Source organism: Bipolaris oryzae (assembly GCF_000523455.1).
Source record: "Bipolaris oryzae ATCC 44560 unplaced genomic scaffold scaffold_23, whole genome shotgun sequence".
NCBI lineage: Eukaryota > Fungi > Ascomycota > Dothideomycetes > Pleosporales > Pleosporaceae > Bipolaris > Bipolaris oryzae.
In genome coordinates, this window is record NW_006911299.1 from 235,757 (window position 1) to 257,606 (window position 21,850).

General features: G+C 52.7%; 7 protein-coding genes across 7 annotated transcripts; 5 read left to right on the plus strand and 2 right to left on the minus strand.

Annotated features, from left to right (window-relative positions):
• Positions 1–564: 564 nt before the first annotated feature.
• Positions 565–2,357, plus strand: COCMIDRAFT_87291 (uncharacterized protein; the record flags this gene model as incomplete). The annotated part of the gene is made up of 2 exons (XM_007686905.1): positions 565–1,770; positions 1,830–2,357. 2 exons carry the CDS (start codon positions 565–567, stop codon positions 2,355–2,357), a joined length of 1,734 nt encoding a protein of 577 aa, XP_007685095.1.
• Positions 2,358–2,854: 497 nt separating this feature from the next.
• Positions 2,855–3,576, minus strand: COCMIDRAFT_34159 (uncharacterized protein; the record flags this gene model as incomplete). Its single annotated transcript, XM_007686846.1, has 2 exons — positions 2,855–3,187; positions 3,250–3,576. 2 exons carry the CDS (start codon positions 3,574–3,576, stop codon positions 2,855–2,857), a joined length of 660 nt encoding a protein of 219 aa, XP_007685036.1.
• Positions 3,577–4,607: 1,031 nt separating this feature from the next.
• On the plus strand, positions 4,608–6,098 carry COCMIDRAFT_87442 (uncharacterized protein; the record flags this gene model as incomplete). Its single annotated transcript, XM_007686906.1, has 2 exons — positions 4,608–5,402; positions 5,454–6,098. The coding sequence occupies 2 exons, from the start codon at positions 4,608–4,610 to the stop codon at positions 6,096–6,098; spliced, it is 1,440 nt and encodes a 479-aa protein (XP_007685096.1).
• A 1,682-nt stretch (positions 6,099–7,780) lies between these two features.
• COCMIDRAFT_87477 (uncharacterized protein) lies at positions 7,781–9,171 on the minus strand (the record flags this gene model as incomplete). Its single annotated transcript, XM_007686907.1, has 4 exons — positions 7,781–8,102; positions 8,152–8,785; positions 8,848–9,066; positions 9,141–9,171. 4 exons carry the CDS (start codon positions 9,169–9,171, stop codon positions 7,781–7,783), a joined length of 1,206 nt encoding a protein of 401 aa, XP_007685097.1.
• Positions 9,172–10,383: 1,212 nt separating this feature from the next.
• COCMIDRAFT_87275 (uncharacterized protein) lies at positions 10,384–13,731 on the plus strand (the record flags this gene model as incomplete). Its single annotated transcript, XM_007686908.1, has 4 exons — positions 10,384–11,448; positions 11,504–11,945; positions 12,009–13,399; positions 13,465–13,731. 4 exons carry the CDS (start codon positions 10,384–10,386, stop codon positions 13,729–13,731), a joined length of 3,165 nt encoding a protein of 1,054 aa, XP_007685098.1.
• Positions 13,732–17,132: 3,401 nt separating this feature from the next.
• COCMIDRAFT_87281 (uncharacterized protein) lies at positions 17,133–18,122 on the plus strand (the record flags this gene model as incomplete). Its single annotated transcript, XM_007686909.1, has 5 exons — positions 17,133–17,184; positions 17,238–17,286; positions 17,368–17,384; positions 17,465–17,848; positions 17,947–18,122. 5 exons carry the CDS (start codon positions 17,133–17,135, stop codon positions 18,120–18,122), a joined length of 678 nt encoding a protein of 225 aa, XP_007685099.1.
• An 835-nt stretch (positions 18,123–18,957) lies between these two features.
• COCMIDRAFT_87299 (uncharacterized protein) lies at positions 18,958–19,875 on the plus strand (the record flags this gene model as incomplete). Its single annotated transcript, XM_007686910.1, has 1 exon — positions 18,958–19,875. The coding sequence occupies one exon, from the start codon at positions 18,958–18,960 to the stop codon at positions 19,873–19,875; it is 918 nt and encodes a 305-aa protein (XP_007685100.1).
• Between the last annotated feature and the right edge of the window lie 1,975 nt (positions 19,876–21,850).

The window sequence follows — 21,850 nt, forward strand, 5'->3', positions numbered from 1 at the left end:
TGTGTGGTTTGCAGCGAAGAAAGAGAGGGGGAGGTAGGGCCCTTGGCCTTGGACTACATAGTCGTCGTTAGCGGTGGCTGACGGCTCATGGCTGGGTGATGGGAGGGTGGGAGCAGGGAGGGTGGCAGGCGGGTGAGAAGGTGTACGGTCTGTGCATAGCCAGACCCACCTTGGACAAGACAACTGCACTCGGCCATGTGGACGTCACAACTGGCAAAAGACGCGATGCAATGCGATCGGAATATTCTCGACGCTGACAAACTCACGTAGCCATGACCTGCTCCAATTCGCAGTTCCGCAACTTCCGGTCCAAGTAGTATACATGCAAGGCGCAACCCCTCGGGTAGTGCCAGCCAGTTGGCCGCACACCAGTACTTGATACCTTTTCCGTTTGCTGCTTCCCTTGAATTCACCTTGCATCCTCTTGCTTCTTTGGCTGCGCATGCCTACCGGCTACAGTCTCGCGGTACAACCGAGTCGCATAGTTTCCTCTATTCCCTTCCACTCGCGATTTCGCAGCGCATTCTTCTCAAGACTACACCATTCCTACTGAACACACTCATCATGAAGGGCCGTGGGGGTGTCGCCATAGCTACTGCGGCATTGCTACTAGAGCTTGTGCCGCTGGCAGCTGCCCATGGTGGCGACAAAGCCATGGATATGAATGCGCATGATATGCCCAAAGCGCAATCTCAACCAGCTGGCTTTGGAGGCTACTGGAGTCTTTCTGAACATGCTTCGCTCATGTATTGGCACATTGGGCTCGAAATGTTGGCCTGGGTCGTCGTCCTACCAATAGCCGTCATGTTCAGTATCGCGCGTTCGCGCTTTACTCTGCCATCGCAATTAGTCTTCCTTGCTACCAATGCACTTGCGCTTGTGCTTGGCCTCGTCTACAACCACAAGACACCAGAAATGTATACAGGAAATGCGCACAGCAAGGCCGGATGGGCCATTACCTGGATTGCTTCGGCATGGGTGTTTTTGGCTCTGGTCCAGGTTTATGCTGGCATGCACGACAAGGAGACGGTCGAGGATCAATACAAACACTCCATGACGGCTGCAAATATGCTCAGATACCAGCGTGTACAGGACGAGGAGCTCTCCAATTCATCAAGACGGTCGGGCGATTCTGGCCAAGGTACCGAACGAAACTCGGCTTCGTTATACGACCCATCCCCATCCCCCAGCGTCGAGTCCGAAGTCCAGCAGTTTATCGGCCAAACCCACAACGATGCCCATGACGATGACTCTGGTGAAGATGATAATGAAAAGCACGGCCTCCTACACGACACGCCTATAGACCGCTTCTTGGCTCGCAACGTGGCCCGCTTTGCTGTAGGCCGTACACTGCAAGCCATCCGATTTTTCCATATCCTCATTGAGCGCACCATCCTGATCCAAGGTTTCGTGGCCATTGTCAGTGGTGCTGTCGTTTATGGAGGCATCGGACGAGGGGGTGCCGTCTTCAACGTTCTGGCGCACACAGTCAAAGGAGGAATCTTCTTTGTGTACGGTTTTCTCACGCTCGGCCGATGGATGGGCGCATTTGCAGACTTTGGATGGGCGTGGAACGTCAAGCCGCCCAAGGAGGTTGTTGGTCGTTGGCGAGCCGCGCTACCGTCTGCCGAGTTTACCGAATCCTTCGTCATCTTTCTCTACGGTTGTACCAATGTTTTCCTCGAGCACCTGGCTGCGTGGGGCGACGCATGGACTGCGCAGGACTTGGAGCACGTCTCCATCTCAGTCATGTTCTTTGGTGGTGGCTTGGTAAGTGGCTTGTTGCGGCTCCTTCACTCTAGCGCGACATTAGCTAATCTCCTTCCTAGTTGGGAATGTGCATCGAGTCGAGCAAGATGCGCGATCTCCTCAACAGCGGCGTCGCGGCGTCGCAGGCTGCCTCTATAGAGTACGAGGCATGGCAGCAGCCACGCCAGTACCGCTTCTCCATGAACCCTATGCCGGCTTTGATCATCATGCTGCTCGGCAAGATGATGAGCTCTCACCACCAGGACTCGATGGTTTCAACCATGATACACACCCAATGGGGGTCCATGTTTATGGGCTTCGCACTTGCACGTGCTCTCACCTACATCACTCTGTACATTTCGCCGCCAACATCCTTTCTTCCATCCCGGCCACCAACCGAGATTGTGACTGCATTCTGTCTCATCTCGGGCGGCGTCACTTTTATGGTTAGCAACAAGGATACTGTTGCAGCTCTCGAATCATACAATCTGGATGCCATGTTCATCTTCACAGTCGTCATGGGACTCACTGCGCTGCTCATGGCTTGGACCACAGTTGTCATAGCCATAAAGGGCTGGGCCTTGCGCAAGGAGAGCAGCGGCCAATAGTTCAAGGGCCATACTGGTGCTTTGGCTTGATTGCTTACCAGCCAGCATCAGCCTCGAGCACGCTGGCTTGCTCTGGTAGACATGCATCTTGGAAGCTGGAATTTCCCTTTGATACCCCACTTGCTCCCTTGTTTACGACCCGAATGTTTCTTTTTTTCTGGTTTCATGGTATTGCTGCAGTATACCCCACTTCCCTAAGAATGGCGACAGCCTGGATAGCTGCAATAATACCCTTGTTTGATGCAGTCATGGCAGTGGTAATGGAAGGGCCGTGGAGGGGCGGGTTCCTTCGGCAACGGGCGGCTCATAATGATCATCAATGTTGGATAACAGACACATGTTCTTGGTACTGATGATGGCGAGTGCTCTCGGAGGCAGTTGGGCAGAGCGGTTATAATAATCAGGCTTGATTTATCTCATCAATTGTCATGGACTGTGTAGTACTCATCTGGGTATCAAATGTAAAGCCGTCAAATTCCAACAATCTCGCACAATCTTTACCGTACTCCTCGTCCCCGCCCGGCAACACCTCTTGCGATGCCTGTACCGCCTCTTGTGCCCCTTGTGGTGCCGCCGCGGGTAGGGATACCGCCGCGTCCGCCAGCGCGTGGTATGCCTCCCCGGCCTCTTGGTAGGCCCGATGTTTTGGCTGCTGGCGCAGGCGTCTGAGGCTTGGATGGCGTCTTGCTGCCTGGGGGGTTGTCAACAAAGGACGTGTCAGTGGTCAAAAAGGTCGCCTCCATGTCCTCTGGCCCCTGTGAGCGGCTCAGGTTGGCAGCCCCGCCGTCGGGCTGGTTCTGTGGGCGCTTGAAGGACTCGTGGATTGGGGCCTAGAGATGGTTGTTAGTAGCCGCGATACCATGGCCCCGCTTTGAGACGCCGTGTTACGCACCTCTGGGAAGTCGACGCAGAAGGCGTTCATGTTCATGCCGTAGAGAAAAGCGGCAAAGCTTTCGGAGAAGCGGGCCAGGCTCTCGTGCATCAATTGCAGCTGCACAAAGTTTTGCTCAAGGTCCGCCATGGCGTCGCTCAGCTCTGCAAAGCCATCCTGGAGGCCTTCGAGCGCATTGTTGGAAGCAGAGGCGGCACGGCCGCGTTGGGAAGAGTCGCGTAGGGAGGAGCGCGAAGAAGGGCGAAGTGGTGTGGTAGGGCGGGAGCGGGGGGATTTGCTACGGGTGCGCCGGTACGAGGGCGTTGTCGTGGGTGTTGTGGACGCCATGGAAGGGTGGGTGTGGTTGTGGTTGTGGTTGTGGTTGTGGTTGTGGTTGTGGTTGTGTTGGTGTTGGTTTTGTTGTTGTTGCTGTTCTTCTTCTTCTTCTTCTTCTTGCTGTTGATGTTCTTGTTGTGGCTGCTAGCTGAGGGGCAGGGCCCTGCGAGTAGTAAGTAATGGCACACGAACGCGAGGGGCTGCTCCAGCTCTCGAGGCCAACGGCGCGCTGATGGATAGCAGATTGGCTGTATTCACATGTCTACTCACATGCATGCGTACCTACATGCCTCCATGTGTACAAAATCACTAGGGCCGCTCGCCCGCCCGTCCGCCCGCCCCCACGCGCTAGGACACATGCATCGATGATGGGATTGCCTGAGTCGGTAGTACCGATAATGTGCATTCTCGCCGTATGCCTATCCCATCCATTCTGTCTGTGTATGTACACACACATGCGTACTACTTCGCTACATATGCCCCTCGCACGCGCAGAGGTCAGCGACTTGCTAGCCAGAGACGTTCCCTTCAGGCGGCCCGCCGTCTCGCCCGTCTCTCCCCCGTCTTGCTTGTCCGTGTCTGCTCCGCCATAAGGCGCGAAGGCACTGCTGCGCCGCCCGACCCGGCAACACCGCCCGACGTCACCCTAGTGGGCACAAGTCCCGCTCACCTTGAGCCTCAGCAAAGTGACATTCATGTTGCGTCGCGCACAGCCCCAGCGACGACTATTGCAGACCTCGTTCATAAAGCTTCGACCCTCTGCCAATCCTCTCCACCACCTCCACGGCCCCTTCTTCGCCTCCTGTAGCCCCGCCCGCCCAGTCACGCGGGCATATATAACACATCATCGCCGGCACTACACGGCACATACACCACACAAGAACAGCGCCTTCGACCTCTGGACCGTAGCAGTAGTCGCAGGTCTCGCCATTGGCGGCGCTCTTCTTGTGCCTCTTATACCAAGCTCCTCAGGGGCAGAGACAGCAAAAGCCCCTCGCTCGATCCAGTCCGCCGCCTACGACTTTGCAGACTCGTATCTAGTCATGGCGCCAAACACCCCAGCCGGCCGACCAGGCACCCTCACACCCGACCAGGAGAAGAAGCTGCGCGAGCTTTGGGGGATCGTGTTAAAGATTTTTGGCGTCGAGGTGGGGTCAGACGAAACAAACGGGACAGGCGCACCGGCCGACGAGGAAGTGCTGTCGCCTACCGCAGACGCGAAAAAGGACAAGAAGAAGAGCCGGTTGCATGTCTTCAAGAGAAGCAAGGGCGACAAGAATGCAGACGACAAATCCTCGACTGCCTCGGAAGCGTCGACTCCTACAACGGACCTAAGCAAATTATCCATTTCTGCCGAAGATGACAAGTTTGGCCAGACGGCAGAGTTCAAGGCTGCAATAGCAAACATTCCCCCAGAGGAGCTCCGGAAAACCTTTTGGAGCATGGTCAAGCACGACCATCCCGATGCGCTCCTCCTTCGCTTCTTGCGCGCTAGGAAATGGGATGTGGAGAAGGCGCTGGTCATGATGATCTCAACAATGCAGTGGAGGCTGAATGAAATGCATGTCGACGACGACATTATGAAGAACGGTGAGCTCGGCGCTCTCGAGACAATGGCGACGGACGCCAAGGAGAAGAAGAATGCAGACGACTTCCTGGCGCAATTGCGCATGGGCAAGAGCTATTTGCACGGCCTGGATAGTGAAGGAAGGCCAATGTGCTTTGTTCACGCAAGACTACACAAGGCTGGTGAGCAGACTGAAGAAAGTCTGGAAAGATTCACCGTCTACTTGATCGAGACGGCGCGTATGCTGCTGAGGCCGCCGATTGATACAGCTGTATGTTGAGGTGATGATGAGACAGCAGAGGGTTTAGACTGACGCCTACAGACTATCGTTTTCGACATGACCGACTTTTCCATGGCCAACATGGACTACACACCTGTCAAATTTATGATCAAATGTTTTGAAGCAAACTACCCCGAATCTCTTGGAACCGTTTTGGTCTACCGCGCACCCTGGGTATTCAACGCGGTCTGGGCTGTGCTCAAGGGATGGTTAGATCCTGTTGTTGCCGGCAAAGTACATTTTGTAAAGAATGTACAAGACTTCAGCACCTTTGTGCCCAAGTCGCAGATTCCGGCCGAGTTGGGTGGAGACGAAAAGTGGGAGTACAAATACCCAGAGCCCGTACCTGGTGAGAATGACAAGATGAAGGAGGAAGGACCGAAGCAAGAACTGCAAAAGGAGAGGCAGGACATTGTAGCCAAGTACGAGGCTACCATAGTTGAATGGGTTCGTGTAGGTGACGGCGCGTCGCTGGAAGAGAAGAGGAAAGAAAGAGATGTGCTAGCAGAGCAGCTGAGGCAGAACTACTGGAAGTTGGATCCGTATGTTCGAGCGCGTTCGCTGTATGACCGCCTAAAGGTGATTCAAGACGGAGGCAAACTCGACTTTTACAGCAAGGCTGCCGAGCCTGCTGCTAGCACACCTGCCAAAGCCGGCGGCGAGACGAGCGCCGACGACCTTGACTAGGACTTGAAGGCTCTGGTGCTTTGGGTGACCGTGGTACTTTGAACTCTCAACACCCAGGCCAACGGTTCGAAGCAGTAGAATAAACAAGGCGTTAATTTTCTCCACGCGCACGCAGCCTCTACCTAGATGTTCTCATTGCTGGTAATCTAGCTAATGAGGTGGCTCTTGTCTTTTATTTTGTTGTTACTTTCTTCTTCTTCTCTCTTTGTTTTGCTTTTGTTGCCCTCCTCGTTCCATCACGCATTGCAACAAAGACAAGGGCCAAAAAAGAACCGGAAATTAGACGGGCAAGGGAGGGGGGAAAAGACGGACAGAGAGACAGATACATACACAGGTATACACATGGACTCACATGTACAGCACTCTAGTTATGGTAATAATATTTCCCCTCTTTTTTTTTCTCTTTCTCTCTCCCTTGCCCTTCTTCTTCTTGATGTTGTTTGTTATACCCAAGTCTGGTTGTTTCGTTGGCGTTTTAACCTTTGCTGCCGTGACTCGGGATAGTTTGATACTTCGCGTCGGCCCCCCTTTTTTTTTCGTTCTCGCAAACCAACCTTGTTTTGAGATTGACCTGTCGCGTGGTCAATTTCCAATAAGGACAACAAGATACGCCCAACAACAACAACACAACCTTTGGCTAGAAGGTAGACAGAAACGCAAACAAGAACAACAAGACAGGAACACGAGCAGCATAAACAGCGGTGTGTTTGAAACTTGGCTCCATTTGCCCATATTGACCGGACAAGCACGTGTCTGTGTGTGCGCGACTTTTGTTGTATGCATGCATGTCGAGTACCCAAATAAAAAAAAAGAGCGTGGCTAGACCAAAGTGTATTGTGCTGTGTGAACAAGGCGGACTGGGATCGAAACCTACCGTCTCAATCGGACATTTTTACTCCTCACATGTGGCACCCTGGGGGCTTTTTCCCGATCTGCTCCGTGCGGCTAGTCAGCGGAACTACGTCATACCCATGCCCGTCTCTGCTTTTGCCATCCTTCTTGCTCGTTTTCTTCTTTTTGCTTCTTAGCCTTTTTGAACACTTTATCACCGCCCTCGGCGCGCCAGCCGCCCAACCTCCTAAATTTACTTTTACCCTTTCCTTTGCCCTTGCCTGATCTGCCCACCTCGTGTCTTGTTTTGCCCCTCGGGGGGTTTTTTTTTCCTTTGATTCGCGTATCGCTGGCCAGGAGGGGGGCATGTGGGCACATGGAAATATACTTGGATGCATGAGTGCGAGTTTACTTGATGGGGCCCGGAGACGCTAGAGCAAACTCGGTGATCTGAGTGGGTCGACGCTACACCAGAAACAAACGTCTCTCGACGCCGACTCGTCTTGGGTGCTCAATATCCTTTTTCAGCATTTTGCTTTGGGCTCTCCTATCTTGCCAACTAATAATACAGTTTGTTCTAATGGAAGAGGAAGGTGTCATGGTCGCAAACAAGAGTGGACAGGGGGAGGGGAAGGGGGGGGGGGCGCAAGGCATGTCAACGCTGGTAGTGTGCCATGGTGAAAGTGTCGTGCGGTTCCGTTTGAAGGATTTGTTTTCCAACGCAGAGAGCAGGGCTGTTGCAGCCTTGTCTCAATTGAGGTAGCAGGTGCACATTGTTTTGTGTACACGTTTCTTCTGATGTCCCAAACCACGTACTGCATTGGTCTTCGTCCATGGCAACGGTTTCTCTTCTACGAAACAACCTTAATATCCCGGCCGCCCCTTGTTCGGTGGCTTTCACGGCTATTGACCTCGTCCATTTGCACAGCCATATCACTTGCGTTGTCGAGTCCGCTCTGGACTGCTTCGGCGACATGCCCTCGAGGAGCGGCTTCGCCCATTCGCAACGTCGAGGCACCTGACTTGTCGGCGTCGGCGTCTGCTCCGGCTAGCGTGAGTCCCTGTGCGGGACGGTAGGTAATTTTGCCCTCGGCAGCGGCAGCGAGGCGTTGCTTTTGGCCAGCCTCTCCGGCCCGACCTAACACACCAGCGATAACTTGGATGCAGCGCAGACTATGGCAGTGTCAGCAGCCGGAACAATGGTTGGCCACAGCACTCTTACCTGTCGTCGTTGGCCGGGATTGGGTAGGTGACCCAAGTGGGGTCGGCGTTGGTGTCAATGACGCCAATGGTGGGAATGTTGTTCAGGGCGCACTCGTGGAGCAGGACGTAGTTTTCCAATGGGTTCAAGCACACGACAAGATCCGGGCGAAGAGCGGGCCGGTCGTAGAGCTGCTCGTCAAAGCCCTTGACCTCCTCATCCAGCTCGTTGACGACCTTTGTCCTGCACCTGCCAAGAATCTGCTGGCCGTTTGTGATGCTGCCAGGGATCCAGCGCTCGAACAAGTGATAGCCCTTGGCCAGCTCGGCGGCCCTGGCAACGGCCCTGTCCTGACCATCACGGGTTCCCACAAATAGTATCATGCCTCCGCGGCGGGCGACTTCCTGAACGACCTTTGCAGATCGACGCAGATGGGCGGCGGTAACTTCAAGCGAGATGATGTGGACGCCCTGCCTAATGCCGTGTATGTAGCGGGCGTTTGCGGGGTTCCAGAGCGACGTGACATGGCCTTGGTGGGCTTCGGAGGCGAGCAGCAGCTCGAGGGTAACGTCGGCAGGCGAGGGCGGGTGGTTGAGCAGCGTGTGCGGGCGGTAGTGCGGGGCAATGTCGGACCCCAGCTTTCCTAGCATTTTGGCTGGAGCATGTTGTGTTAGCAGGGCTGCGACGCGGGCGTGGTGGAGGTGGGATATGGCATACCCTGCTGCTTGTACAGGTGGTACTGCGCGGCCACATGGTCGCGGGATTGGGAGTCGGCGTCGATTGAGGGCAGCGGCTGGTGCAGGTGCGTGTTGAGCTGGGCCTCGAGCGATTGGACCTGCTCCAGGCTGTTGTCGGTCGAAGCCTGAATGGCGGCGATGTCGGTGGAGAAGAAGCGGCGCAGCGGGCGGGACTGGCGAGGGGCGAGTGCCCGGGAGCCTGGTGATTGAGGATGAGCAGGGAGCAGTGGGCAGTAGGCAGTGGGCAGAGGGGCGACAGGCGTGTATACATACCAGTGCGGGCGGCAATGCTCCTCACAATCATGTTGTGTGGGCGCACGTCGAGCAGTCGCAGGCGTGCCAAAATCTCGCAGCCGGGGGCGGCACGCCAAGCACCGTGCCGCGCTAGACCGTGTCGGGCAAGGCGGCTGCCTCAGCCTCAGCACCAGCCTCTCCACGCTGGCGGCATGGGGCATGGGCGACGGGCATGCGAGGCCGCCCAATTGCCTGTCGTGGGCCGCGTCGGAGCAGCTGCGAGGGCTCCTGGCACCACCATGGCTGCGAGGGCACCGCGAGGGGGGCGCCGGTTGAGCGTGCATCGGTCCCACTCGGAAGAACAAGCAGGGCAGGTCATGACAGCAACAGGCATGGCATTCCCAGAATCCCATGGCGGCCGCTGTGTGGTCCCTGCTGCTGCTGCTGATGGGCCTCTCTGGCTGCTGGCTGCTGGCTGCTGGCTACTGGCTGCTGGCTGCTGGCTACTGGCTGCTGGCTGCTGGCTGGCTGCACTAATGGCCGCATTGCTTTTGGTCCGTCTGGTGCTGCGACAGGCCCTGTGTGGGTGGTGCAGTGTAGTTAGTATACATGTCCATGTATGTATGTGCGTCTGTGTCTGCGTCTGTGTCCACACCCAGTCGTCTGCCTGTGTATGGATGGATGGATAGATGCGTGCGAGTGCGCATGCTACTGCTACGGCCGCACCGTCCGTGCTGAGGCCCCCCGAGCATTGCGCGCCAAAGCCACTGACATCTTTCCGTGCTCTTCTGCAACTATCCCGCACCCGGTCCTTCTTGGCCACTAGCGCATTCGACTCAGCCTGCACATCTCGCCCTGCACATCCAACCTCCACACCCCCCCCTCCTCCTACCCCCAGACCTGCCCGACCACATCCCGCGGCCTCTCTCCAAATGGCCTGCGACTAGCTGGCTCTCCGCCCCTCGCCCTCGCATGCCACTTGCCTCGCCCTGCTCGCTGCTGTCGCTGCTGCCTCCACCCCCGCCGCCTCGCCTGCTTCTGCTACTTCCGCTGCTTTCACCCTCCTCACCCTCGCCGCCGCCACCACCGCCACAACGCACCGCTGGCCCACAGAAGCGATAGCGCACAACACCGCCCACGGGCGCCTGCCGCCCTCTTGGATGCCCACAACCCGGTGCTCGACGCTGTCTCCCGCCTCCCCAGTCTCACGCCCACCCCACTGCCCGCCATGAACGGCTACCCATACCCTCCGCGGCCCTACGGCCAGGCCAACAGCGGGTCCATGATGATGGGGCTCGAGGCTGATGGCATGAACGGCTTCGACATGTCCGAGGGCCAGTCGCTCGACTCAATGGTCGCCCAGAACGACAAGGAAAACCGCAGACGGAGCATGCCGCCCTTCGCGCGAGGCCCGCAGCAGATGAACCTGGGAAGCCCAGAGACGCGCCGCCTGAGCATGATGAATTTTGGCGATCCCAATGGCGGAGACATGGAGGATTTTCGTTTCGACATGTCCTCAGCCACCATGGACAACCTCATGCACTCCAGCACGGCCTCGTTCCCGCGCTCCACGGCTGCCATGCAGAACGACCAGCTTCCCGCTACCGACCTCAGCATCACCAACCAGTACCAAGGCCAGGCATCGCCCTTTCCCCAAATGACCGCCCCGGGCTCGGCCTATGCCTCGCCCATGCACCAGAAAACCCCGCTCGACCTGGAAATGTCGTCGTATCAAAATGGCATCAACATGTCGCTCGACATGAACGACTCGCTCAACATGATGCCCTCGGATATGAACATGTTTCCTGGCAACCAGTTCAACTCTCCCCTACTTGGCTCTCCCCTCAACCAAGACTTTGTCGGTCCCATTCCCACTGCTCCACAGGACAACGCCAATCCCAACAACAACAGCAACGCCAACGCCAACACCAATAACAATAACAGCAGCAACAACACGCCTTCCACACAAGCCCAAGACCATTTCAAACGACCTTCAGTAAACAACACATCCGACCCAAAGTCGGGCAGATCTAGCTACCTCAGTCGAGCACTCAGCCAAGACCAGGCTAGCATGCGTTCCCATTCCAGGCCTCAGAGCGACCGCCACTCGTCCAACAGCGTCCCCACCCGCATGACACTGGCTTCCCTGCGCAACCAACAACCTGTAGCACAAGACCCTGCACAGGATTTGCCCAAAGACGTCATCAACAAGCAGTTGCGCGAATCCAACGTTCCCTGGCAGACACCCGCTGGCGGATTTCCCTCAACCATGCACCAGAACCCTCACATGAAGACGCAGTTCAAGAACGCATATTCGTCAACCGGATTTGACATGCTTGCCGTATTGGTACGTTCACTACTCGGCCATCGTACATGGCTTGTCAAAGCTAACTACAGGCTAGATGCGAGTCGCTACCAGACCTGACCCCCAGATTGATATCGGCTCCGTTGACCTTTCCTGTGCTTTTGTCGTGTGCGATGCAGAACTGGATGATATCCCCATTGTATATTGCTCGGAAAACTTTGAAAGACTTACCGGCTACACACGACACATGATTCTTGGGCGAAATTGCCGCTTTCTGCAAGCCCCTGATGGCAAGGTCGAATCTGGCATCAAGCGCAACTACGTCGACGATGACTCAGTTTACTACTTGAAGAATATGATTGAGAATCGTGCAGAGGCACAAATAAGTCTGATCAACTATCGAAGGGGTGGTCAGCCCTTTATGAATCTTTTGACCATGATTCCTATCGCTTGGGAGCCAGGTGGCAAGACCAAATTCTTCATTGGTTTTCAGGTCGATCTTGTGGAACAGCCAGGTGCAATGACGAATAAGAATTCGGGTAGGCTTTGCAATTTTTTTAATCTCGAATCCCCCCCCCAGATTTGTGCTAACAGTGGTGCAGACGGTTCTTACAGAGTCAATTACCAGCGCGGAATGTCTATACCGAGTTACGTTTTTAGCGACCACCTCAAACCACAGCAAGCCGAACAAGGCCAAACAATATCAAAAGATGAAGTGTCCAATGTCCTTGCCGCGTATAGTGGAGGTGGGGATTCGGAAATGACGAGACGTATCTGGGACAAGGTTCTCCTCGAAAACTGTGACGACGTAGTGCACGTGTTATCACTCAAGGGTCTCTTCTTGTATCTGTCGCCTGCCAGTAACCGGATATTAGAATACGACCCAAGCGAGCTTGTTGGAACAGCGTTATCCTCCGTTTGCCACCCGAGCGACATCGTCCCAGTAACTCGAGAATTGAAAGAGACGACAAGCGGCGCTTCAGTAAATGTCGTTTTCAGGATACGACGGAAGAAGAGTGGTTACATGTGGTTTGAAGGCCATGGTTCATTGCATACCGAGCAGGGCAAGGGCCGAAAATGCATCATCCTCGTCGGACGTGAGCGCCCGGTCTACACGCTGAGCAAGACCATTGTGCGTGAGTCTGGCGGTGTCGGCGACAACGAATTGTGGACCAAAATGTCGACGTCGGGTATGTTCCTATACGTTTCGTCAAATGTACGACAACTCCTAGACAAACAACCAGAAGATCTGGTTGGCACCAGCATTCAGTCTCTTATGCGCCAGGAGTCTAAGGTCAATTTTGGGCGGATACTCGAGTTTGCAAGAGGCGGCAGAAAGGGCGAAGTGAAGCATGAGATGATCAATAAGCGTGGTCAAGTACTTCAGGCTTTCACCACAATCTATCCTGGAGATGCTGTCGAAGGCCAAAAGCCCACATTTGTTGTCGGACAAACACGACTCCTCAAGTATTCACGCAACAGCACCGCTAGTCGCCCCTCCATGTATACAAACACCAAGCAAGAGCGAGATTCACACATGTTAGGGGGGGACTCACCTATGCCGGGATCTGTGACTGGAAATAATGGAAACTCTGGCAACACTGGAAACAATACCCCGTCGACAACTGCTACAAATCCTCTCTATGTGACGACCGAAGAGTCACCAGCCACATTTGCCGGCCACAATGGTCTACAGATCGGACACCAAGACCAAAGTCTTGCCTCAGACGACAACGTTTTTGACGAACTCAAGACGACAAGAAGTACCAGCTGGCAATATGAGCTACGCCAAATGGAAAAGCGGAACCGATATCTTGCAGAAGAGGTACAGACGCTGCTGGCAGCCAAGAAGAAACGAAAGAGAAGAAAGGGTGCTGGACAGATGCAAAAGGATTGTGCGAATTGCCATACGAGACAAACTCCTGAGTGGCGGAGAGGGCCTTCTGGGAATCGTGACCTGTGCAATTCGTGTGGATTGCGGTGGGCAAAGCAGGTAAGCCATGTGTCTTGTGCCACAGCTGTAGAGATGAACCCGTGCTAATGTCAGTGTTCTCATAGCAAGGACGAGTATCACCGAGAACATCCTCAGCCACAAGCGACAAGAGCAAGAAGAGCGCTTCACCGCGTCACCACCAAACAAAGTCCGAGGCCGGACAGCAAGCATTTAGTCCCTCCACATCAATGGCCACACCCAGTAAACGATCGCCGCAACATGGCAGTATTAGCGAATCTCATGCCCCAAAAGCGGCACGTACGGAAATAGCTTCTGCGCAGGGCTTTATTCCACCACCGGCGATCGACGAGGTAACTGAGCCGGATTCATGAAGACGGACGATTTTTTTCTCATTCCTGCGCCTCCTCTTGTGTTTCGTGTCATTTTCGTCTTTGGTCAAACGATACCCCAGTACACAGTTCTATTTTTCAAAGGCCTTTGCAATCCCGTGGCGATTGCATACGCGATACTCGAGACGCTTTAGACTCTCTTTTGTTCTTTACTTACCCACCTCTTGTTGTTCTTTATCATTTGCGTCATCTATTCTGCGCTACGGTTTGCGGTTTGAAAACTGGGATACATTTACTGATTATCTCTTGTATTTGAACATATGTGCTTGCTCAAGTCATCGACTCGGTACTGCGATGCAAAATTAGTCTTGTAGATATTGGATGGTTTTCTTTGACGCTGGAGGGGTGCCACGACACCAGTTGTTCCATTTTTATTTTCCTCATCTCCCTGCTTCCCTCGCGACCGGTAGGTATCGTGTACTTGTTAGAGGCGATGACAGAACATACGACGAATGGGCTTGGATATCAGTCGGAAGGAAATCACATGGGCGCGTACACGCATGACATCAGTCAATTTATAAATCAATTTATTACAGACATGCAATCTAGACTCTTGTGTGCATCTGTTAGGGCTGCAAGGGCAGGACATGATGTAAAGATGATGGTGACTCAGGGACCATCCCATCCACTAACCTCGACCCCTTTGTACCCCCCTGGCCCATTTTTCCCACCTGCATAAACACACGTGCAGGTCCCGTTTACCACTAGCACGGTAAATGAGGACCGATCCAGCCTACCCCGCATTCCCGGAATATGTATAGGTAAGAGGCATTTGTAGCTTGGCCTAGTTCTTAATCCGGACCACTATGAGTGTTTCAAGGTTTTGGGCGTATAGAGTATGGTCATGTGTGACATCTTTTTCTTACGGCTGACTTATAGAGGGCAAGCTATACAGCAATTTCTTGATAGACAGTGTCCTTGCTTCACGTAGAGTTCTGTCAAAACCAAGAACCTTGGCAAAGGAAAAACTTCCTTTGTGCCCAAAGTTTTGAACTCTATGGAAGTTCTGGATTACGATTGGAGAGGGATGGAGAAGCGGTCGAATTGCAACACTGGTGCAGTACGTTGCAACACGGCACTGCAATAGTTGGGCACGTATGATATGTAGACATTACTTTCTTATGACTGATACTTTTTGTTCTTCCCCTTTCATAATTTTTCTTTTGTCAGTAGATTATCATGCGATCTTGTGAGTTTAATTGTATTGCTTGCATTGGCTCGCTGGTCTCTCCGAGCGAGATCACCAAAACCACGCCACAATGTCACACGCAACAAACAAGGAAGCTGATACGGGCTCGCAGGGTTTACCGAACCCAGCCGGGTCTAGGTCTACTCTCTCCTTGATTTTCAGCCCATATGTGCCGTTGGCTCAAAAGTGAAGCGGACGGGTAACCAACCTGGAAAGGCTCGCTCGCGTGGTAATGCTGGGCTTAGCTAAGAGGAGCAAAAAAACAACAACAACATGTGCAAATGGTAGTGAGCATCACCGCGCGCCACGAGAGACAAGCAGACAAGTATGTACCAGGTATACATATAGAATGGATAATAGTCTGGCACAAAGTCTTGACAAGACTTGGCGGCGATATTTGGTTGGTGATGCCTGTTTGGCCCTACATGTCTTACGTTGGCCTAAGAAAGGCTGCTGCATACATTGAGATTTTCCCGAGAGATAGAGAAGGGACACTAAAAAGGAACTTGACGTAATCGGGACGGGAACTACGGGGCTTTACTTTTTTTGGTCGTGGCGATGTGGACACGGGATCTTGCCCATGGCGTTGCTCTTTGGAAATTTCCGGGACGTACGGATGCCAGGGTGTGGTGAGAAGAGGTGAAACGAACAAAATGGTGTAAGGAGGCCTGTTGGCTGAATGGTCAACTCTGGGGATCATTGCGTTCTTCTCAGGAAATGGGAATGCGCGAGAAGAGGAAAAGTGGGATATTGTACTGGTTCTCGTGTACGAGCAAACACTTTAATGGTCTTCATTTACATGCGTAGCGCACTTTGCAACATCCTGTCCTGGTAACCCACATGCAATGCAGGTAGAGTAGGTTCGGGTATGTCTCACCAGCACCTGACGATCATGGCCCATTGTGTATGTACGTGGTCTACCAGATTGGTGCAAAGATGTGCAGAATAAACTTTCAGCTTGCCATGAGGAGAGAACTTGGGGGGAGGGAAGGGACTTGGACATGGCAACGCCACTTAACAGCAACGTGCACTAGTTGTTTTCCCCGTCCCCCGGCGGCTCGTCAAGCCACCCAATCAAACTAGCCAGGATCCTACTCCGGCATGTCACCTCCCCTGGATTCCTCCAGGCCCGCTGCATGTCTCCATGCGGCCCGAGCAATTTGCTTTTGGGGGGTTAGGGAGGGACGGTGCTGTGAGGGTAGGATGCGCGCGAGAAAGCGTGTGTAGGTGTTTGTGGAGGCGTGAGAAAGAGACACCCAGACAGATGGAGACGGAGAAATGAAAGATAGAGCGTGCTGGTAACAAACAATCGCTTTTCCGCTCGGATTGGTCAGGGGAAAGTAAATGCATTACCTCACTGGATGCCAACTTTACATGTTGGTTCTTGGTCCTTGAAACCACGCAAGACGTGACTAGGGTCTTGCGACGGTTTCCGGCCAAGCCTCGTGTTTTTCTTCTCTTTCTGACATGGGCATGAAAGAGAAAGATACGATGGGTGCGTGTGTGCGCGGTTGGAAAGAGGGGATCTTCGTACCCAGCTCATTTCGTTGCGGTTAATGCCCGACCGGAATGATGCTTAGGGACTAGGTATTATTAGACGCTCTCTTCTCGCTCTCTTGCTTTCCCTCTCTTTATTCCACCTTTTTTTTCTCGACGTGTAGAGGGAACAAAGTTTGCGCACTGTCCGCCACCTTGGACTCCTTCCTATCCGTGTCTCACTCTCGCTCTTACTCTTGTCCTACCCTTTACCATACTGTACTAGCTGCATCCTGCTGGTGCGACGGTGACCTGCCACTTTTTCTTTCTTATTTTTTGGGGGTTCCCTGCACACTCTGACATTTGAACACGCTTGGTTTGCTTACTGTTGCGATAACAAGACTTGACCTTTGAAGAAACACTCATACCCTTTTCTTTTTTCTTCTTTTGTGATTACTGGCCTGCACGTGCCCATCCCGCGAATCATCCGCGATATACCTGGACACGATTATTGGACGGTAGTCTATTGAAGTTGCTTTTTGGTTTGCGCTGCGACAGGGAGGAAGAAGCAAGGGCGTCTTTTGGGGCGACGCGCAAGCAAGCCAGAACTCGGGGCTGACAGAGGCGAAACGCGATTGCGACAACCATCACACATTCTGCAACCCGCCAAAGAAAAGCGCAGAGTACTGGCATCGAAACCGCGCAAGAGCTGGACACCATGGACGAGAACAACAGGATAACGATTACCGTGTGCGGCGACGGAGGATGCGGTATGCGCAACGATCAAGGAGACGTCAAGGGATGCAGGCTGATGTGCGCGCAGGAAAGAGCTCAATCACATTACGGCTTGTGAGAAGTGAATGGACGTCCGAGTAAGTTTGCGCACACAATGCGACGCTACACGCGCGCTTCCAGTCGAGCAAGACAACATTCGGCTGACATGCAGTCTTTAGATATGACCCTACAATAGGTACAATACATATCGCTCGCGTCTGCGACAAGCATTCGTGCAGCTATTTTACAGCAACACTGGTCTGACATCCGCTACAGAAGACTCATACTCGGTGACCCGTACCATAGATGGCGTCCCCTACTACCTGATGCTCACCGACACGGCTGGTCAAGAAGAATATCGTGGTCTCTGGGCGGCATCCAACTTGCAATCCGATGCCTTTCTCCTCGTCTACGACATTACCGCCGCAAACTCGCTCGATGCACTGGATTACTTCATGGAGATGATTGATATGGAGACGGACAACCGGTTAGACAATGGAAAGATACCACCCATCAAATGTGTGGTGGGTAACAAGTGCGATTTGCAGGGTCAACGGGTGATTGAAGCAAAGAAGGGGTTGGAGTGGGCGCGTAATCGAAAATGCGGCTTCATGGAGACGAGTGCAAGAGAGATGGTCAATATCGAAGAGACATTCGCTCGTAAGCTTTTCCCTGCTCCATTTCTCCCAGAGCGAGAGGAAGAGAGAGGAAAAAGAATTAACCAGAGACCGATCCGCTAACGTGTACCCCTTCGACAGTCCTTGTCCGCCGTGTTGTAGAAGCTCGCAGACTCACTGCAAACGAGAACGCCGCAAACCGTACTGCCGCCCTACCCATGTCAAATGCAAATCTTTCCGGACCACATACCTACAGCGAAAAGCACGATTCCGACGAGCCAAGACAAACCTTCTGGAGTAAACTGAAATGCTGGTAGCTGCTTTCTCCAATTTCAACTACCGCGTATACAGCATGTTTGCATTTTCCATCGCGAAACCACCCCGCTTTAGAGGGGTAAGTGATGGTGTAAGATTACGGGCTTTTTGCCAGGGAAACACGGCACGCAAGTCCTCGTGCGCATGCTTCACCTGGAACTACATTCATGACGTTCGCTCAACGGCCATTTGTCTGGTTTTCCCTTTGTTTGTTCCTTCTGTCTTTTGTATCATAGCTGCGTTGGTGGTACTCGCCCCTTAAAGGACCATCATCTTTTTGCAGCACCGACAAGCTTTTGGTTGATATGCGCGTCCCTGTTCTGCCTGCATTTCGTCATGTTTGCTGCTATTGGTTTCTCTTATCGTTGGACCGGAGTCGCATTGACATACGCATTGCATGGATCTGTTGGTTAACGGGATGAAGGGGGTCCATGGGATATACTGATACCAGTTGGCAATCTGATTCATTTGTTCTGATCTGATGACTATCCATGCTCACTCGTGAAGCGAGATCATCATGGTAACTTAATGCCATGCGAAAGATGACCGGTTCGAGGCATCCGATGCAGCTAATCATCGGCTATCGAAGGACATTATTCGTGCGTCCGTGCACAAGCACGCAATTGATTGAGGTTTGGATCTTCTCCAGACCTTTGAACACAACCATCGTTCCCAAAGTTATTTGACAAATTACACACGACCACGGGAGGCGTTGTGGTCTCGTATTTAGGTGAAGAGCCAATTCACAGCTGCCTCTCCACAGGGCTCGTGCGCACGACAATAAGAGTTGGGGACTGTAAGACTAGAGGGCAGAGTCAAGAAAGAGCAGAAAGCAAAATGTCGAAACCCCATATTGAGCACGAGGACCCCGCTCAGGACGGCTGGTCCCGTACACTTAAGGATCTTTTTGCTGGCGCTGTAGGCGGAGTGGCTCAAGTCCTCATTGGGCAACCATTCGACATTGTCAAAGTCCGTCTGCAAACTACATCCCAGTACTCGGGCGCCTTGGATGCAGCGACTAAGATATATCAAAATGAGGGAGCACTTGCCTTCTACAAAGGAACATTGACCCCACTGATTGGTATCGGAGCCTGTGTGTCTATCCAATTCGGGGGCTTTCACTATGCGCGTCGCGCTTTCGAGGCCAGCAATACAGCCAAGTCGGGCACCGCCCAATTGTCTTACTCGCAGTACTACGCCGCCGGTGCTTTTGCAGGTATCGCCAACACGGCCCTCTCGAGTCCAATCGAGCACATCCGTATAAGACTGCAAACCCAGCCGCACGGCGCGAATCGGCTCTACACCGGGCCCATAGACTGCGTACGCAAACTCTCGGCACATCAGGGTGTACTTGGCGGCGTCTACCGCGGTACTGCGGTGACCTTTATACGTGAAGCTCAGGCGTATGGGTGTTGGTTTACTGCATTCGAGTATCTTATGAATTCTGACGCTGCACGCAACAACATTGACCGGTCGGAGATTTCAACACTAAAAGTGGCGGCGTACGGCGGACTTGCGGGTGAAGTGCTTTGGATCAGCAGTTATCCATTTGATGTTATCAAGAGCAAGATGCAGAGTGATGGATTTGGAGCGGAGCAAAAGTACAAGAGCATGAGAGACTGTTTTGTGAAGACGTACAGGGGCGAGGGGCTGGGCGGCTTCTGGAGGGGCATTGGGCCAACTCTGCTCCGTGCCATGCCCGTTTCCGCAGGGACGTTTGCAACAGTCGAAGTGACGATGCGGTTGATCAGCTGAAGAATGAATACGTTGGTTTGCCGTGGGGAGAACCTGCGTACGGTAGCGCATTCATCTGCGATTGAAGTCTTGCACACACTGGCTGAAGTGCAAGAGGGCAAGTGAACATGTCATTCAATGTGTTTGGACATGTTGGATATTGTTATTCACACTTTCGTACACGGTCTTGACAAAGAATACTCATGTGGTGTAAGTACATGTACCAGATCTATTGCCCTTATCATACGGAGATGGCGATCAAGTATAGAATTCAACAGTTGCGCCTTGAGGCCCCCCAATAATGTCTCACAGCACATTGCCTCTTTCGTACGCTTGAATGTATAGTTAAGCGCAACATCACCATTGATCTCATCGAAAGATGTTGCCTACCCAATCTCTCTTCAAAGAGCATATGAATCCCAGGGTCGACTATCAATAGTCCGAAGAAGTTCTCTCCACTTCTGGGATACAATGTAATCTCGCCCTCTTTGTTTTCGGGCGCCCCTCGGAAACGCCAACACTCGGGTATCGAAAAGCAAAGACTCCTGTTCCTGGGTACCACCACTTACTATCTCAGAAAAGTAAGCACAGCTGTGCCACTCGTATCGCGGCGGCTTGGATTTATAGCGCCACCAATGTAGCATGTTTTGAGCATAGAAGATGACCCCACACGAGGGGGAAGCTTCTGCAAGTGATTGCATAAACACGACAGGCATAGTGTTGCGGCTTATCATTAGTACTTACTACTTAGTTCCGGCCCGTGCACTCGATTTTGCTCCAACCGTCTAGCTGCGAACAGGTGGGTTTGGTTGGCATAGGTATCATCCGGTTCTGTGACATCCGTTCGCCTCTTACACTCGTTTATGTTTCCACATGCACTATCATGTACGTGCGGGACTAAACATGCCGAGGGTACGTAGATACTGCCGTGGGTCCTGTACCATGTCAAATTCAGCGACTTACTATCTGTTTGGTTCTTTTTCTTTCAACGCCAAGCTTCCTAGAAACCTAGATTGTGAACTGCGGCGCAGCCCTGCATCCTTCAATCAATAAGCCCATCTACCGTTACGCAAGGGGGTTAGTGTGTGATTTAGAAATGTGGAAGTGATTCGGAAGCTTATTTGTCGTACCCATGAAGAAGAGAAAGTTAATACAAACGACGGGTACACCCAAGAGACATGTACAGGGAACTTCCTTCATCGCAGGTAGATAGTCATTTTCTTTTTTTCTTGCCCCTGTCAGCGTCTGGGCCCAATCTATGCTCCAACAATTTCTTGTACATATGTCGGCCATCCCTAGCCCTCGCAACACGCCCACTCGCTTTCTACGCAAACACCCTTCCGCCAGTATACCTTCAACCCGGAACAACCCGCCCACTTTTCCGTGTGGACAGATCAAGTGAAGATGGGAGTTAGGAAAACTTTTCGAAAATGGACATGCGACATTGCTATCTTGCCCAAACACACCGACATTTCGACATCCACGCCAGTTATACAGTACCCTTCCCAACCTATGCAATCAGAAGAAAACCTCATACCCACTGCCACAGAAAACCAGCCACCTCGACTGCGTTGTGCAGCGCCCTCTGACTTCACGCCCTCGAAAACCGCACTACACATACCCAAAAGCCGGACTATATGCCACTCATCACTAGATAAGCGAAGCAGAAGAAAAAACGGTACAGGTTATTGCAGTAAACCATGCGTTACTTGAGCTTACACGTACTAGAGTATAGATAACATATCAAAACTTATATAAATTTATTTCTTCTATATATCTAATACTATAGTAGTGAATAAATAGAGATAGATATTAGATTAAATTATTAAAAGTGAGATTAGATTAGATTAAATAGTACTTATATAAGATCTAATCTCTATCTCTATCTAATGTTACAAGTAACAAGAAAGATTCTCTCCTTGACAAATAACGAGATGGCTGAAGGCCTAGGGACGTCCACGTCAGAAGGTAATGATCAACGCGGGGCGAAGATCAC